This window comes from Chiroxiphia lanceolata, chromosome 6, assembly GCF_009829145.1.
Source record: "Chiroxiphia lanceolata isolate bChiLan1 chromosome 6, bChiLan1.pri, whole genome shotgun sequence".
NCBI lineage: Eukaryota > Metazoa > Chordata > Aves > Passeriformes > Pipridae > Chiroxiphia > Chiroxiphia lanceolata.
Window position 1 is genome coordinate 63,445,022 of NC_045642.1, and position 15,748 is coordinate 63,460,769.

The 15,748-nt window shown below is 44.4% G+C and overlaps 2 protein-coding genes across 2 annotated transcripts in view; both read left to right on the forward strand.

The window, feature by feature from the left end:
- Window positions 1-15,634, forward strand: part of SOS2 (SOS Ras/Rho guanine nucleotide exchange factor 2) — a 42,430-nt gene extending 26,796 nt beyond the window's left edge. Inside the window, exons 9-23 of the mRNA XM_032692035.1 lie at window positions 552-679; window positions 1,025-1,680; window positions 2,718-2,799; window positions 3,762-3,884; window positions 6,499-6,602; window positions 7,700-7,919; window positions 8,569-8,688; window positions 8,971-9,133; window positions 9,614-9,731; window positions 9,819-9,991; window positions 10,273-10,389; window positions 11,894-12,155; window positions 12,429-12,470; window positions 13,346-13,455; window positions 14,058-15,634. Of these exons, the coding sequence (XP_032547926.1) occupies window positions 552-679; window positions 1,025-1,680; window positions 2,718-2,799; window positions 3,762-3,884; window positions 6,499-6,602; window positions 7,700-7,919; window positions 8,569-8,688; window positions 8,971-9,133; window positions 9,614-9,731; window positions 9,819-9,991; window positions 10,273-10,389; window positions 11,894-12,155; window positions 12,429-12,470; window positions 13,346-13,455; window positions 14,058-14,567 (2,928 nt within the window). The 3' untranslated portion in view covers window positions 14,568-15,634. The remainder of the gene's footprint in view (window positions 1-551; window positions 680-1,024; window positions 1,681-2,717; window positions 2,800-3,761; window positions 3,885-6,498; window positions 6,603-7,699; window positions 7,920-8,568; window positions 8,689-8,970; window positions 9,134-9,613; window positions 9,732-9,818; window positions 9,992-10,272; window positions 10,390-11,893; window positions 12,156-12,428; window positions 12,471-13,345; window positions 13,456-14,057) is intronic.
- The window catches only part of LOC116788859 (maestro heat-like repeat-containing protein family member 6), a 946,858-nt gene that overhangs the window by 860,502 nt on the left and 70,608 nt on the right, over window positions 1-15,748 (forward strand). The window lies entirely within an intron of this gene.

Here is a 15,748-nt window from a genome sequence, read left to right on the forward strand (position 1 = left end):
TCTTGTTAGTTTGCACCGTGCAAAGTGGACATTTTTCTCTTGAAATAGGTGAGTTTGCTGAAGGTGGCAGAATTCACAGTGGTAAGAAGCAAAGAGAGGAGCTTGCTCGTTCTGGCCTTTAAATTTGCTCTGGATTGTTGAAAGGAACTCATGGAAGGAATATACACAGGCACATAAACCAACATTTAGTTCTGGGCTGTTTCAAACTTTCAGACTCTTTAATAAAACCAGTTGTGAAACAGGACATTGTTGACAAGGTAACAAGAAAAATTAATACCTGACAGTTAGCACTGGCTCTCATTGAAGGGTAAAGGGTGATCTTTTTAAACTCTCTCCTGCTGAGTATCCATGGATTTTTCCTGAATATCTGACAAATACTTTTAGTTTCATGCACAGCTTGTTTTGAGGGGCTTCTGTAATAACTCACTGGCTTGAAATCACTGACTTCACCAAGCACCAGAGATAACACCGTGTGAGAATGTTTGCCAGCCTTCCTCCCCTGCTATAAACGAGGCAAATCTGAAAGAAAATCAATGTTTGTTCTGTCCCAGCAATTGCAGGAATGCAGTGAGGATGAAGAGGATCGGGAATGCCTGAAACAAGCCATCACTGCCCTCCTGAACCTGCAGTGCAGCATGGAGCGCATTTACAGCAAACACTCCCCGAGGCGGCGGCCTGGGTGAGCACAAACACACCCTGGCTCCCCAAAACGGGCAGGGAAGGAGATAAATCATCTTTCCTTGTTAGGAAATCTATATATTCCCATTTCCAGGCATGCCTTTCTGACAGTTTTCATTGTAAATGGAGCAGCAGCCCAAAACCTTCACGCCCCACTTCTAAGAGAATAATGTGGATATCTTACTCCCTTCCCCAGTCAAAGCGGTGCTTGTGGCTTATTTGGAACTTAGGGCATATTTAGGGGAAAAAATAATGTATAAGCAGTTAATTTAGCTGATTACTTTGGTCTCTTGGGATGGCAGACGTGGAACGTGCCCGTTGTGACCTTTTCTGTTCTTCTCTCAAGGGAGCCGGTCTGTCGCTTCTACCACCGACAGATAAGGAGCAAACACTTGGCCATCAAGAAAATGAACGAGATCCAGAAAAACATTGATGGCTGGGAAGGCAAAGACATTGGGCAGTGCTGCAATGAGTTCATCATGGAAGGGGGCCTGACCAAAATAGGAGCCAAACACGAGCGGCACATCTTCCTCTTCGATGGTTTGATGATCAGCTGCAAAACCAACCACGGGCAGTCGCGGCTCCCCGGCTACAGCAGCGCCGAGTACAGGCTGAAGGAGAAGATCATCATGAGGAAAATCCAGGTGATTGACAAAGAGGACACCCCTGAATACAAACATGCCTTTGAGCTGGTGTCTAAGGATGACAACAGCGTCCTGTTTGCTGCCAAGTCCGCCGAGGAGAAGAGCAACTGGATGGCGGCGCTGATCTCGCTGCAGTACCGCAGCACCCTGGACAGGATGCTGGATTCAGTCCTGCTGCAGGAGGAGAACGAGCAGCCCCTGAGGCTGCCCAGCCCAAACGTTTATCGGTTCGTTGTGGAGGACTCCGAGGAGAACATTGTGTTTGAGGACAACCTGCAGAGCAGGAATGGCATTCCCATCATCAAGGGAGGGACGGTGGTGAAGCTCATCGAGAGGCTGACGTACCACATGTATGCAGGTATCCTGCACGGTCCCTTGGATATGGTTTTTAAGCTCATGCTTCTTTGGGGAAGGAAATTAATCCTGTTATCTTTAGCTGGGTTTTTCTGCATATACTTAAATGTAAAGTAAGATGTGCTGGGAAAAAAAATATCTACTGGTAAATGGCCTGGCTTTGCTGGCAAAGCTGTAAGAAAGTTTTGGGTGTGCAAACCCTTCACCCCCCCAAAAAAAAACCCACAATAATGTGTTTCCTGAGATAATCATTGCTAAAGCAGTGGAGCTGTTACAGGCTGTGTGTCTGTGGAGGGAGAAAAAGGTTGGAAGTTATATTTATTTTATTTATTATACTCAACCTGCCGCTTTGGGAAGTCCCTGTGTTGAAGAGGATGCAAATCACAACCAGCATTTTGCAGACTTTGCTGTGAAATACTGTCTTAAAGGCACAGAAATGAAGCCTTGAAGTAGTTGCATGAAGTGCTGATGTTGAGGAAAACGTTAGGTCTCAGTTTTGGGGTGAAAGGCACAAGCTGAAAGGGGAAGCTGTGCAATTTTTTGTTAAGCTTTGCAAATAATAACAGTCTCCTTTGTGCTTTTCACAAAACTGCCTGGTTTTTAAGTGATTGTTTTTGTGAAATTAAGATTACATATTGTGAAAGTATAATATTTTTTTTAAAACAGCATTTAAAGCTCAGTATTGAGCAGCTGCTCAGTGTGCAAGTTACCCTCAGCTGTGTTGTGTGTGTCCCAGCTCTTCCAGTCCTAAAATGTGATGGATTTTGATGGCTGGTGCTCTTATCACCTTTCCTGAATAAACTGATGTATTTGAGTATTAGTTTCATGGAATTCCAGATTGGTTTGTGTTGGAAGGGGTTTTAAAGACCATCTTGCCCTACCCCCCTGCCTTGGGCAGATTTAGATATTTTTGGTGTTAGAGGAGATTTTCTGCACATTAAAATTTTCTCTGTGTATTTTATTTCCGATATTTTCCAATTGGATTAAAAAAGAAAAACAAACCCAAACCTCTCCCATCATTTTCTTCTTCTGTCCTTACAGATCCCAATTTCGTGCGGACTTTCCTCACCACCTACCGCTCCTTTTGCAAGCCCCAGGAGCTGCTGAGTTTGCTGATAGAAAGGTAAGGAATGGTCATACTTCCTGAAGTTATGGAAAGGTTTTAGAATCATAGAATAGAATCCCAGAATGGTTTGGGTTGGAAGGGACCTTAAAGCCCATCTCAATCCACCCCCTGCCATGGGCAGGGACACCTCCCACTAGCCCAGGTTGCTCCAAGCCCCATCCAACCTGGCCTTGGACACTTCCAGGGATCCAGGGGCAGCCACAGCTTCACTGGGCAACCTGTGCCAGGGCCTCCCCACCCTCCCAGCCAGGAATTCCTTCCCAATATCCAGTCTAAAATGGGAAGCCATTTCCCCTTGTTCTGTCACTACAGTTCCTGATGAGTTTTGTGTGTTTGGAATCATAAACATCCCAAGTTGGAAGGGACCCACAGGGATCAGAGAGTCCAGCTGCTCCTTCCCTGCTCAGGTTCCCAGTGTCATGTTTCACGTGTTTTAGTGAAGTTTGTAAACCAGTAACTTCTAAAACAGTGATCCCAGTTTTTAAGGCAACCTTCCTTCTCCTAGTTTAAATGAGTTACCTGAACTGGGTATTACCTGGAACACAGCCTGGGCTGTGGGGTGGTGATGTTGTGAACTGCTAAACTTCAAATCTGGATGCAAATAAGGACAGAAACATTCTGAGTGGTTTGTTTGAGCACACAGACTTAATGTAAACAGCATTTTAATGCAGTGTGATAAAGCTGCTCTTAAGCTCTCGTCTAATCTTCCCTTAATCAAGCTAGCAGGCCCTTAAAAACCTTATATCCCAGTCTAGACATCTTGTGATGAGCAGAGAACCGGTGAATTAGCCGGGCGTGGACGTCGGGGAGGAGGGAATTCCGGGCGAACTGGATGTCGCAGGAGCGCTCGAGTCTCACCGCCCTGAATTTATTTGAACTGCAGTTGCTCTCCACGTCCTCCATAAAGGCTCTGTGTTTGATCTTAACTGCCATCAGTTCTCTGGTGCTCTCCCCCCTAGGTTTGAGATCCCGGAGCCGGAGCCCACGGAAGCAGACAGGCTGGCCATCGAGAAGGGGGAGCAGCCCATCAGCGCCGACCTGAAGCGCTTCCGCAAGGAATACGTCCAGCCAGTGCAGCTCAGGTTTATTTGCTTTCCAGTTTGTTACAGCCAGACTCGAGTTCCCTGATTACACGGTGTTCCTGGAGACACTAATCTCCCCCAGAGACTGCTGTGCTGTCGAGCAGGGACTTATCCGTGTCTGCGGGCAGCCCAGTATCCCAGATCATGTTCTCATTAGTCACGCTGACTCCTGGAGCTGTTGGAGCTGCACTTTGGTTCCCAGAGCTGTGGTCCCCACCCACAGACACTGCGTGGCTGCTGTGGACAGCGGGTGTGGGTGAGGGATGTGTGGCTGAGAGCGGTTCTGAATGGGCTCCTTGTTCCCAGGCCCTGTGAAGATCGTTCCTCTGTTTCCAGTTTTCCAGCCCTGCTGGTGTTTTCCTCCCTTTCCCAGCCCCGTGGATGTGTTTGCACACAGACAGGGAGACTCTTGTCTGTGCTGCAACATTGCAGTGGCTGCAGTGAATCTTCAAGGTCTTGCTGACCAAGCTAATTTGGGGAACAATTAAGCATTTCTAGCATGAATGAGGCTAATTGTTCCCCTGATTGAGGATTGAGTCAGGAGGAGACGGATCACAACCAGAGTTTGCTAGAACAACTTTTAACTGTTTTGATGAATAGCATCAAGAGATTACCATTAATGGCACATTAATTTTACTATTAATGTTACTATTAGTGGCACCCTCAGATATTCTTCTAGCACACATTCCTAGTTTACTTGTTGGAGCAACAGCAGTTGACTCAAAGTGAAGGGTAACACTGACATGCCAGTACTTTGAACATGTTGAGAAAGTCACTTAGAGGTCCCCTTTCCATCAGATACCTGTGTGCATATATATATAAAGGATTAAAAAGATAAGGATGTGTGTAATACAGGAGTTTTCCTCCACATGTAGCAGCCACCACCTTCTTGAACGTGCTCCAAGTTATACAACCTCAGCGTAACCTTGATACTCGTGTGCTCCTGGCCTTGGGCTGTTTATCAGGCCCTTGGTGTTCCCAGTTTATCAGCTCCTGTGGGTTCAGCAGGACCAGTAGTCTCCACAGTTATCAGTTCTTGGGAGAGCGGCCTCTCAGCTCGTGCTTTGCTGTTTTCTGGGAGCTCTTTCCGATCCCTGTGACGTGTTTCCAGTAGCTTGGAACTGTCTCAGAGCTGAAAATAAGTGTCTGGGTTTGAGCTGTTGATGCACTCAGCAGATTCCTCTACTTCAGAGAGGTCTGGGATTTGGGAACAAGGTGGAGAACATGGAGATGCTCATCCCTCCCCCCCTGCCCAGCACTCCCCATCTCGTAGGAGACGCTGTGCAGTGCCCAGGCATGGAAAGGGCAGTGGCTTTGGCATAAAAGCATGTGAGGTCATGAGAAGGAGGGGTTGCTCAGCTGGAAGTGCAGTCAGCAGATCCAGGCAATCTCTCTTGCTTTTCCAGTGCTTTTTACCATTGGATCTCAAAAGCAGAGATGGATTAGATAAGATCCTGTTTTACTTTTAGTGGCTACTTGCATCAAAACTTGGCTGCTTAGAAGGTGGTGTTGATTTCCAGCCTAAAAGATCCCTTTGGGCAGCAGTTCTTTTATGGGACAAACCTTATTTTTTCCCTTACACACTGGGAAGAGGAGAGCTAAGGAACTTCTCTGTGTGTTCACAGGGATGTAATTCATTTGTCTGAGCTAAGCCAGCCCCTCTCCAGAGCTGTGACTCACAGATTACAATCAGGTCCCTCTCAGATCTTCTTACCACCAATTTAAAGGGCTGAGCCACCAAACCCAGTATCCTCATACCCAATTAGCACTGTTTTCCCAGTGGAAAACTCCCAGTTCAGCAGCACAGGGCTGGAGTAACCACATCTCCCTGGAACCATCTCCCCTGAGCCCGAGGCCGTGGGCTCTCCATCAGCCCCATCATCCTGTTGAGTTGGCACAAGGAATATCTCTTGTCCTGGGTGATGTAGGAGATTTTTGCTCACTCTTCAGGTAAGGTCATGGACTGCACCTCGATAAATCAAATGTTTGAGGTGCGACCTCAACTTGTTTACCTGAGGAAGAGGCAAACCAGTTTTTTATTCTGATTTATCCTGAGCGTAGAAGGCAGAGGAGCAGTTGGAGTTCACTTTGAGAGGGTGGTTTATTACTGATTTGTTTAAGAAAGGGTAGAGAAAAATCAAGAGGGAGTTTAGTGTTATCCTTAAAGGAAGTATTGGATCTTGTATGACTTCTTTGTGTCATTAAAAAGTTGTAAGAGAAGGGCAGTAACAACAACTGAAGCTGAAATTTGTGTGTAGGAAAGAGACCATTACAATTTTGTTTCTTACCAAATGGGAAATCTTAATTAGCTTGTTTATAAAAAAAAAAAAAAAAAAGACATTAGAAATGGCATTTTTTGTATTAGATTTTTTAAAAAACACCAAAATATATATATGCTAAAACTGGGAAATTAGGTCTTAAATACCTGAAATTTCTGTGGTCGTGGGTGCCTTGCTCAGTTTTTGTTCTGTTCCTTTGTCCACATGTATTTTGGTAGTTACCAACTACATGAATCTGTAACTCAGTTTTGTAGGATTATGTTTTATTTGGTGTTTCTGTGGGATAAGCCTTGAAAGTCCTTAAAAAGAAACATTTTTTTTTTCTCCTTCCTCAGAATATTGAATGTTTTTCGTCACTGGGTCGAGCACCATTTTTACGACTTTGAGAGAGATTTGGAGTTGCTGGAGAGGCTGGAGACCTTCATTTCCAGTGTCAGAGGTACAGGAGCAGGGTCCTGTTCTCATTCCACAATTTGGGACGATCTGGTTGATCCTGACGGGTTTTAGGCATGAGAATGTCTTTACACACATGAGTAATTTTAATGCCTTTAATTGAGCTGTTTATGAGACTCTCCTTCACATGAGCAAGCTTTGGCCTGGAGCCTGAACAGCCACCAAAAATGACTTCAAGCATTAGGATAATAATACTTCAAGTATATTTACTTCTGGACAGTATGTTCATCTTTGCCTGACTCTGTGATTCAGGCTGTCACCTTCCCTTTCTCCACAGAGAATTCCTTCCCTGTTGCTTACTGAGATTAGATTTTCCATCTTGTTCTTTTCCCATTTATCTGAGTTTCCAGTGAAAATCATTATCCTTTCAGAAGAGGATACCTGACCGGTTCGGTATCACTTCCTTCCAAACTAGATTTTTTTTTTTATGTGTTGGCATGTCAATTTTTAACAATTTTCCTGGCAATTCCAGATTTTCCTTTTCAGCTTGCCAGGCCTTACACTCATTCTGAGACAAATAAGTAAAAGACAGTGCATACAGGTCACTTCTTTACATGCCAAAACTGTCAGAGGATGTGGTTAAATACACCTGGGCAGCACCTGGGTTCACATGTGTCTGTCTGCCAGCTGACAGAGGTGCAAGAACCCGTAAGAAGAAAATAGAGAACCACAAACCTAATTAACTTGCATGCAGAAACACAGAATTTTGGGTGCATATTCAAATTTTTGGGGGGTTGGTTTCACTAAATTATCAGAAGTCATTTAAAATCATAGAATCCCAGAATGGTTTGGGTTGGAAGGGACCTTAAGGACCATGTTGTTTCAACCCCCTGCCATGGGCAGGGACACCTTCCACTAGCCCAGGTTGCTCCAGCCTGGCCTTGGACACTTCAGGGATCCAGGGGCAGCCACAGCTTCTCTGGGCAACCTGTGCCAGGGCCTCACCACCCTCACAACCAGGAATTCCTTCCCAGTATCCCACCCAACCCTGCCCTCTATCAGTTTAAAATCTAAGACGGTATTAAAAAAGGTGTGGGTTGGTTTGATTTTTATTTTTTTTTCCAAATGGTTTCTGCTTTACAGGCAAATCCATGAAGAAGTGGGTGGAATCCATTGCTAAGATCATCAGGAGGAAGAAAGCCCAGGCCAATGGGATCAGCCACAACATCACCTTCGAGAGCCCTCCCCCCCCCATCGAGTGGCACCTCTGGCGCGTGGGGCACAGCGAGAGCCTGGACCTCATGACCCTGCACCCCATAGAAATCGCTCGGCAGCTCACCCTGCTCGAGTCTGACCTGTACAGGTGGGGCTGAGCTCAAACACACCCTTTTTTAGATTCTTTTTTAGCTTATTTCGAGCAAGAAAGAGTTCGCAGAATCGGTCAAAAATACGACATCCCCCCGTGACTCCCAGAGTTCACGGGAAGTGATTTCCTTGCCATCTGTTCAATGTCAAAATATACACGGGAATAAAAAAAAAAAAGGGTTTTATCTCATATCAGACAACATAAATAAGTGCAAGGAGGACAATCCACGGGTCTTAGAACTCCAAAGTGAAGCATCCTTTCCTGTTTCGATGACAGCAGGTTTTCTGCTAAAACAAGCCACTTTTCCAGCAGGTTGCTCCAAGTGCTTCAGCTTCCCGTTTTCAATTTGTAGCTCTTCTTAAGTTGCTTTCCTGCCCTTTCAGAAAATTAAACTGGCCCCTTTTGCAGTTTTCTTATCTGAAAATGCTTATTCAAACCCACCCGATTTCAATTAAGATAAAAATGGGTTTCCCTCTGTGCTCGAGTACTCCTCAAAAAGTTGTTTCAAGTACTGTTTTGCAGCAGATTGGATTTGTGAAAATACCAGGTCGTGATTAAGGGAAGAAATAATCTTTTAATGCAAGCACAGAAATGACAATTATTGTTTGTAGTGAGCATTCTGCGTGTTGTGTTTTGTCACTCCCAGGGCAGTGCAGCCTTCTGAACTCGTTGGCAGCGTGTGGACTAAGGAAGATAAGGAAATTAACTCCCCAAATCTCCTGAAAATGATTCGTCACACCACAAATCTCACTCTTTGGTTTGAGAAGTAAGTACAGGGCTGGCAGTGGAATGCCATTAACCACTTTTACCCTGGGACTTGCTTGGGGTTTGCTGTTTTATTTTACAGGCCCTGCCAAAACCCTCTCTTGGCTTTCCAACTCGGAACATATGTAAGATGTAATTACCTAAATTTGTACTTGAGAGATTCTGGAGGGAGAGCCAAAATCTGCATGCTGGGTGGTTTTTCTTGGAAAAAAAATTGATTTAGTAGCTTGCAAAATGTCAGGTTTTATCTCTCAGTGTTTCTCAGATTCCGTTTTTTGATCAGGTGCATCGTGGAGACGGAGAACTTCGAGGAGAGAGTGGCTGTGCTGAGCAGGATCATAGAAATCCTGCAGGTTTTTCAGGATCTGAACAACTTCAACGGTGTTCTGGAGATTGTCAGTGCCATGAACTCTGTGTCAGTGTACAGGCTGGATCACACCTTTGAGGTAAGGTTTGGGCACGGAAAAAGAAATTAAATCAGCATCCAGGCCTGTATCCACACACAGTTGTGAAGGGAAATCCATGGTTTCATGGAGGAAAACAAGTGTGAAATGTCGTCAGCAAAGCCTCCCTTCAGTAAAATGGAAAAAGAAGAATAAAAATAAAATCTTTTGAGTTTTGTGTGTCTTTGAAAGGCAGCATTTTAAGTTAAAATCAACTGTGTAATTTTTATTAAAAGACCGGGATTTTGCTTGTTCACTGATAGACAAAATAATCTTCTGTTTATAGTAGTCTCAGGATTCACATGACTGAACTGTTGGGCTGGGAGTGCTGTAATCCAGAGCAAATATTTGATACAAGAGGTGCTTTCAGATCTGAATTTCAGCTCCCAAGTTTTGCTGAGACAGCCAGGGAATTGCCTTGTATGTGCTGATCATGGCGTTGAGAAGATTTCCATCCCTATTTTTTTTCCTTTGGCAACTTAGGCACTACAGGAAAGGAAGAAAAGAGTCTTGGATGAGGCAGTAGAATTAAGCCAAGATCATTTTAAGAAGTATTTAGCTAAGCTCAAGTCAATCAACCCACCCTGTGTGCCTTTCTTTGGTGAGTCACACCAATATTTTGTGGTGTCAGTCCAAACTTGACTTTGCTGCAGGTGTGTAGTTAAAAACTCCCTTCTGTTTTTATCAGGAATATACCTGACAAATATCCTGAAGACAGAAGAAGGGAATCCTGACTTCCTTAAAAGACAAGGGAAAGAATTAATTAACTTCAGCAAGAGGAGAAAAGTGGCTGAAATTACAGGAGAAATTCAGCAGTATCAAAACCAGCCTTATTGTTTACGGATAGAGCCAGAAATTCGGGTAATCAACCATTAAATACCTGTTTGGGGATTGGAGAGGGGGGAAAAAAGGTACACCACAAAAAGTGCCAAATAATCTTCTAGTACTGGACCTAATTTTGCATGAATTGTGACCATTAGAAGAGGGGGGAACAGTGGCTGGTGGAAAACAAAGCACCCCCACTAAGAACTACCCAAAAGTGGTGAAAAAGTAGATTTTAAACCAGTGAGTTACAAAGTATTTAATTAAAATTTTGTGCGTATCCTTATTTTTTAAATCTTATTGGTGCTTGTTTCATTTAGAAATTCTTTGAAAATCTCAATCCCATGGGGAAGATCCCAGAAAAAGAGTTTACAGATTATCTGTTCAACAAGTCCTTAGAGATTGAACCTCGGAACTGCAAGCAGCCACCTCGATTTGTAAGTGTCTTCCTGAAAATTCATGGAATCACACAATACCCCGAGAGGGAAGGGACCCACAAGGATCATCAAGTCCAACTCCTGGATTATTTAATTAAAATTAAATAGCTAAAATCCACTGGTCACAATGCATGGTTGACTCAATAAGTCGTATGTATTTCCTTCAGAATTCCTTATCATGAGATGATTTTCCAGCTAAACTTGATTTACAAATACTTCTATTCCTGATGCTTGTCTCTATTAAAACATACAACCTTTGGCTTATTTTAAAATTAGCATTTTTTTCCCCCAGAACCTGAAATATTGCTGTTATATTTGTATGTCTTACCATATAGTCATATGATAAAACATGGAGCAACATTTCTCATTTCACAATATCGAGAAGTCTTATATTAATACTAATTGAAATAAGACTTTTACACATAATGTGTTCAGTTTTCTTTAAATAGAAGGTAATTTCTGTTTTTCTTTTGTCGAAATATTTGGTGGTGGTGCAAAATTTGCACAACTTGGCCAGGTGCAACCTTCTTACTGAAGAAAATACAGTTCAATTCAAAGGAGTAGCAATTTGGGGGTTTAAAAAAAAACCAGCTACTGGAGCCCAGGGTTCTTTTTTAAGCAGGAAGATCGTGGTCTAGAGCACTTGTTTTTTATATGTTGTAATTGCCTGAGGAGCTGGAGACATCTCTGATTTTTGGGAGAGCTGTAAATCAGTTTTGAAATCTCTTGTTGGAGGAATGAGCGAGAGGATATTATAAATATGGCAAGGAAACGCCAGAAATTGCTGTTGCAAAAATGCTGTTACAGTAACTTCTGTGAAAGATTTTCTAAAAATAGGAGTCCCCCCTGCCAGTCTGTCAGCTGGGCAGGAATTTTTTTACAGCTCACCATTTCCAAAGAGAGAATCTTATTGGAATTTCAGGAAAGTCCAGTTCTGGGTGCTGTAATTTGGACACCCCTGCAGGGTGGGAGCATAAGGCTCAGCTTTGATCTGGGCTGTTACACCTGAGCCTAACAAGGCTGGTTTTGTCCACCCAGTGACCTGGGTGTAGGAATTTTGTCCTGACTAACCCAGAGGATGTGGACAACATGTGTCCAGGTGTGTCCTTGATCCTGGATGTGTGTAGGATCCTGGTGATCTGTGGATAAGCACAGAGTGTGTCTGTGCTGCTGCTCTGTGGCTTGAAGTAACTTTCTCTTTCCCAAGGTTGTGACTTGCTTTTCCCTGCGTTTTGTCCTGCTTGGCATCAGAAACTGGACTCTTCAGTCTTTATAGTTGTGGAAAAAACCCCTAACATTAAGCTGGGAAAAAAAGATTTATTAAGTTGCACCCGTAACATCCCAGTAAACTCCTGCTGTATAAATAACACTGTACCTCACAACAGTTGTCCCTGTACAGCTCCTTAAGGTGCATTTGATAAATACTGTTTAAAATATCTCCCAGAGCCTTGGAAATGTTGCTGTCTGGAATGTCAGCAGTGCTAACCAGCTTCACTGTCTGCAGCCTAGGAAAACAACGTACCCCCTGAAATCCCCCGGGATAAGGCCCAACACGGGCAGGCACTGCTCCACCTCTGGCACCTTGAGGTGTCATCCACTGCCACTCGAAAAGGAGCCCAGCAAGATAAGCTTCAGTAGGATCACTGAGGCGGAACATGAGTCCACAGTTTCGGCACCCACCTCTCCCAACACCCCGTCTACGCCACCGGTGTCGGCGACTTCAGAGTTCAGTGTGTTCTCAGACATAGATCTCAACAGTTCTTACGGTAAATACCTTCTAAGAATCGTTGTTACTGTCCCTCAGGCTCCCCAGATTTTTTCCTCTAAAACAAAAAAGTTGCAAAATTTAGACTAGTGAAGTTAATTCCCACCGTAACTTAAAATCGGTAGTTCGGGAATGTTTTACGCGGGGAATTTTAATTCACTTTGGCAGGAGATAAACTTGGAGATTTTCGTGATCTCTGAGGTCACTGAAGCATTCTTTACGTGCAGATGTTCTGTCTGGAAGGTCTTTAATCCATTTTTTTCCCCCCCCACAGGTAACAACAGCATCTTCGCTCCCGTGAGTTTGCCTCAGTCGAGTGAGTAGTGGAGCTCTGTTAAATATTTAACTCTGCCTCTCCTGGGTTCAGGAGAGATGAATGGGAATGAAAATCTGAAATCTGGGATGAAAATGTGGGCTGCATTCAGTGGGGTTCTTTGTAGGTCAGATGTCCAGTGAGGAATGTAAAGTCTGGAAACTGCCTGGTTTAGTTTTGGTGGGGTTTAGGTTTTTTATCTCCGGGCTCTTGCGTGATTTTGCTTCTATTTTGGATGTCCTCGATGATTGTTCTGTTTGTCTAATGCTGCAAATGAAGCAACTTGATAATTTCCTAATTCCACTTAGTGAAAACAACTGCTCTGTTGCTGGGCAAGAAGCAGCTCCTTTTGTACCACACCTGTGAGGGATATCCTGCATTCACCCGTGTTTTCAGCTGCTCTTTTTGCTTATTCCACATCTGGTTTTTTTCATAATGCGATTAAAATTTCCAACTGGAGAGCACAGGTGCCTGATGGATTGGCACACAGCTCTGGGCATTTCTGAGAGAAATAACAAAGGTGGGACAAAAGTCACCAGTACAGGTTGGGGGCTTGTGCTATTTCTTAATTTGAGGATATTTTTTCCCCTCTGTAAAAACTCACTTGGAGTTCACTTGATTTATTTTCCTGTCCTTCAGCATTGCCTGCTGATTGTTGATGGATATCTTTGATACTGGAAATAGGAGAACACTTTGAGAGACCTAGATCTGATTAAAGCAATGAATTAAAGAACTTCATGCTGCTGAAGTTACTGGTTCGTGTTGCTGTGCAGCACAAAGATCTGCTTGTCTGAGTTGCTTCGAGTTTGGCTTAATATTCCAGAATATGTTCCTCAGACATTGCACAAGCAGTAAAAGATCTGCTTTTCCCTCTCCAGAGACTTTCTTCAGCTCCTGGGGGAGCTTTCCCAAACTGAGTGATGAGCCTCAGAACCCTCCTCCGCTTCCTCCACGAAAAAAGATGGATCAGGATGCTTCTAATGCTAAGGTATTTCTGTCCTAGGTTGAATAACTTGGATGATAAATCAAGGATCACACAGAATGATTTAGGTTGGAAAAGACCTTGAAGACTGTTGAGTCCAGCCATCGAGCTGATGGGATTCTGTCAATCTAAAAGACTTTGAGATGCAGAGCTCCAGTTGCCCTTTCCAAGTTTTATGTTCCCAGTGTCCAAACTCTGTAAGAATTTCAGTTGTCCTGTTTGGATCAAGGGCTGTCCTGTTTCTGACAGCACCAGTAGCAGAGATCAGGAGAATTCTGCATCTGTCAGATTTGCTCTTTAAACACTTGGACAAGGGGGAATGGCCTTAAGCTGCCAAGAGCAGGATTAGATGGGATATGGGGAAGGAAGTTTTGGCTGAGAGGGTGGGGAGGCCCTGGCACAGGTTGCCCAGAGAAGCTGTGGCTGCCCCTGGATCCCTGGAAGTGTCCAAGGACACACTGGATGGCGCTTGAGGCAACCTGGTCTAGTGGAAGGTGTCCCTGCCCATGGCAGGGGAGTGGAACTAGATGACCTTCAAGATCCTTTCCAACCCAAACTGTTCCATGATTCCTTGATCTCCATTTCTCACAATGCCTTTTCCGCTGCAGGGAAACTTAAAGTCGGACGACGACCCTCCAGCAATCCCACCCCGGCAGCCGCCGCCTCCAAAGATCCAGCCTCGTGCTCCTGCTTACACCAACCCCCTGGACCAGCCTCTGCACAGCCCTCCTCCTCCACCCCCCCGGGACCCTCTTCCCGACACTCCCCCGCCGGTGCCGCTCCGGCCCCCCGAGCACTTCATCAACTGCCCGCTGAGCCTGCAGCCGCCGCCGCTGGGACGCTTCCACAGGGATCCCGAGTGGCTGCGGGAGGCTGGCACGGGCCCCAGCTCCCCGGGCACCCCTCCCAGCACCCCCTCTCCCCGGGTCCTGCGCCGCTGCTGCGTGACCAGCGCGAGTCACAACAACCTGGTGCACCCGCCCGTGCCCCCCGTCCCGCCCCGGCACAACTCCAGCCCTCAGCTACCAAAACTGCCACCAAAGACTTACAAAAGGGAGCTCTCCCACCCTCCTTTGCACAGACTGTCTTTGCTAGAAAATGCAGAAACTCCTCAATGACCTTTGCCATAGTAGTCATTGACACTGGAATAGTATTTGTAAAGTTTCCTCTTTTCTTTTTTTTTTTTTTTTTTTTTAATTTATTCAAAAAGAACAAAAAAAGGCGGTGTATTTTAGTATTTTCACAAATTATGCTCTTAAAGTGCTGCTGATCAAAAAAAAAAAAAAGGTTTAAATTGGAAAAAATTCAGATCACACACACACTCCAGCCTGTGTGGTTGGGCAGCATTACCCTCAGGTGAGCAGCAGCATTGCCTTGGTTCACATCCTCAGTGCCGACAGTTCTGCCAGGACACAAAAATAGACCTTTTGCACTGTAAGATACACTAAACGAATTTTAAACTGACATCACTGAATTGCACTGAGCCAAAAAAAAAAAAAGGTGCGTCTGTGGAATTTTTTTCAAAAAAATTTGAGCACCAGTGGCCTTTTTTTTTAGTTAAAAAACCCAACCATGGGACGCTCAACAACGCGAGGATATAAAGTGTCACTGATTTGAAACCTCTGGCTAAGCCCTGGAGGTTCCTGAGTGACAGCTCCTGTTCTGGGATATTTTCATGCCGTGTCTTAATCGCCATTGATTTGCTGCTGAAGACAAAAACTAGGTTGAAATCTAAATACCAAAATATTCAGTTGGCCTTGGTTATTTGGAGAAAGGATGAACAAGGAGTACCCCTCTGGGATATTGGGAAGGATCCCAAGTACATCCTGTTCAGATGTGCCTTTTTATTTTGGTAGGCGAAGGTGTCTTAAGCTAAAGAATTTATCTACTGTTGTGGAGAACAAAACTATGCCTGTGTCTGTACAATTGTTTATATTGTATATTTACATATATTCTAATCACCTGTATAAATTGAAGTTGACTTTGAGGCCTATAATACAGTTGCTACTCCTGTGATCGTATCCAGCCAGAAGCGTTTCCTCTGGCTTGGGAACAGTCTTGCCTTCCAAACCTAACAACTTTTCTGTAGACCTACACTTCACTTAACCGTGAATCCATTTTGGAAATTGGTAGCATTTAAACCAGCAAACACTTAAAAGCTTTATTAAACTTTTTGAACTGATAAGTGAATGGAACTTTTCTTTGCCAGTCGAACGCCGTGTTTGAACTGGTGTGAGAGTGAGTCTGTTTTACTGGTAGTACTGTAGCAGCATTTATAAAGTGGCCTTCAGAAGCCACA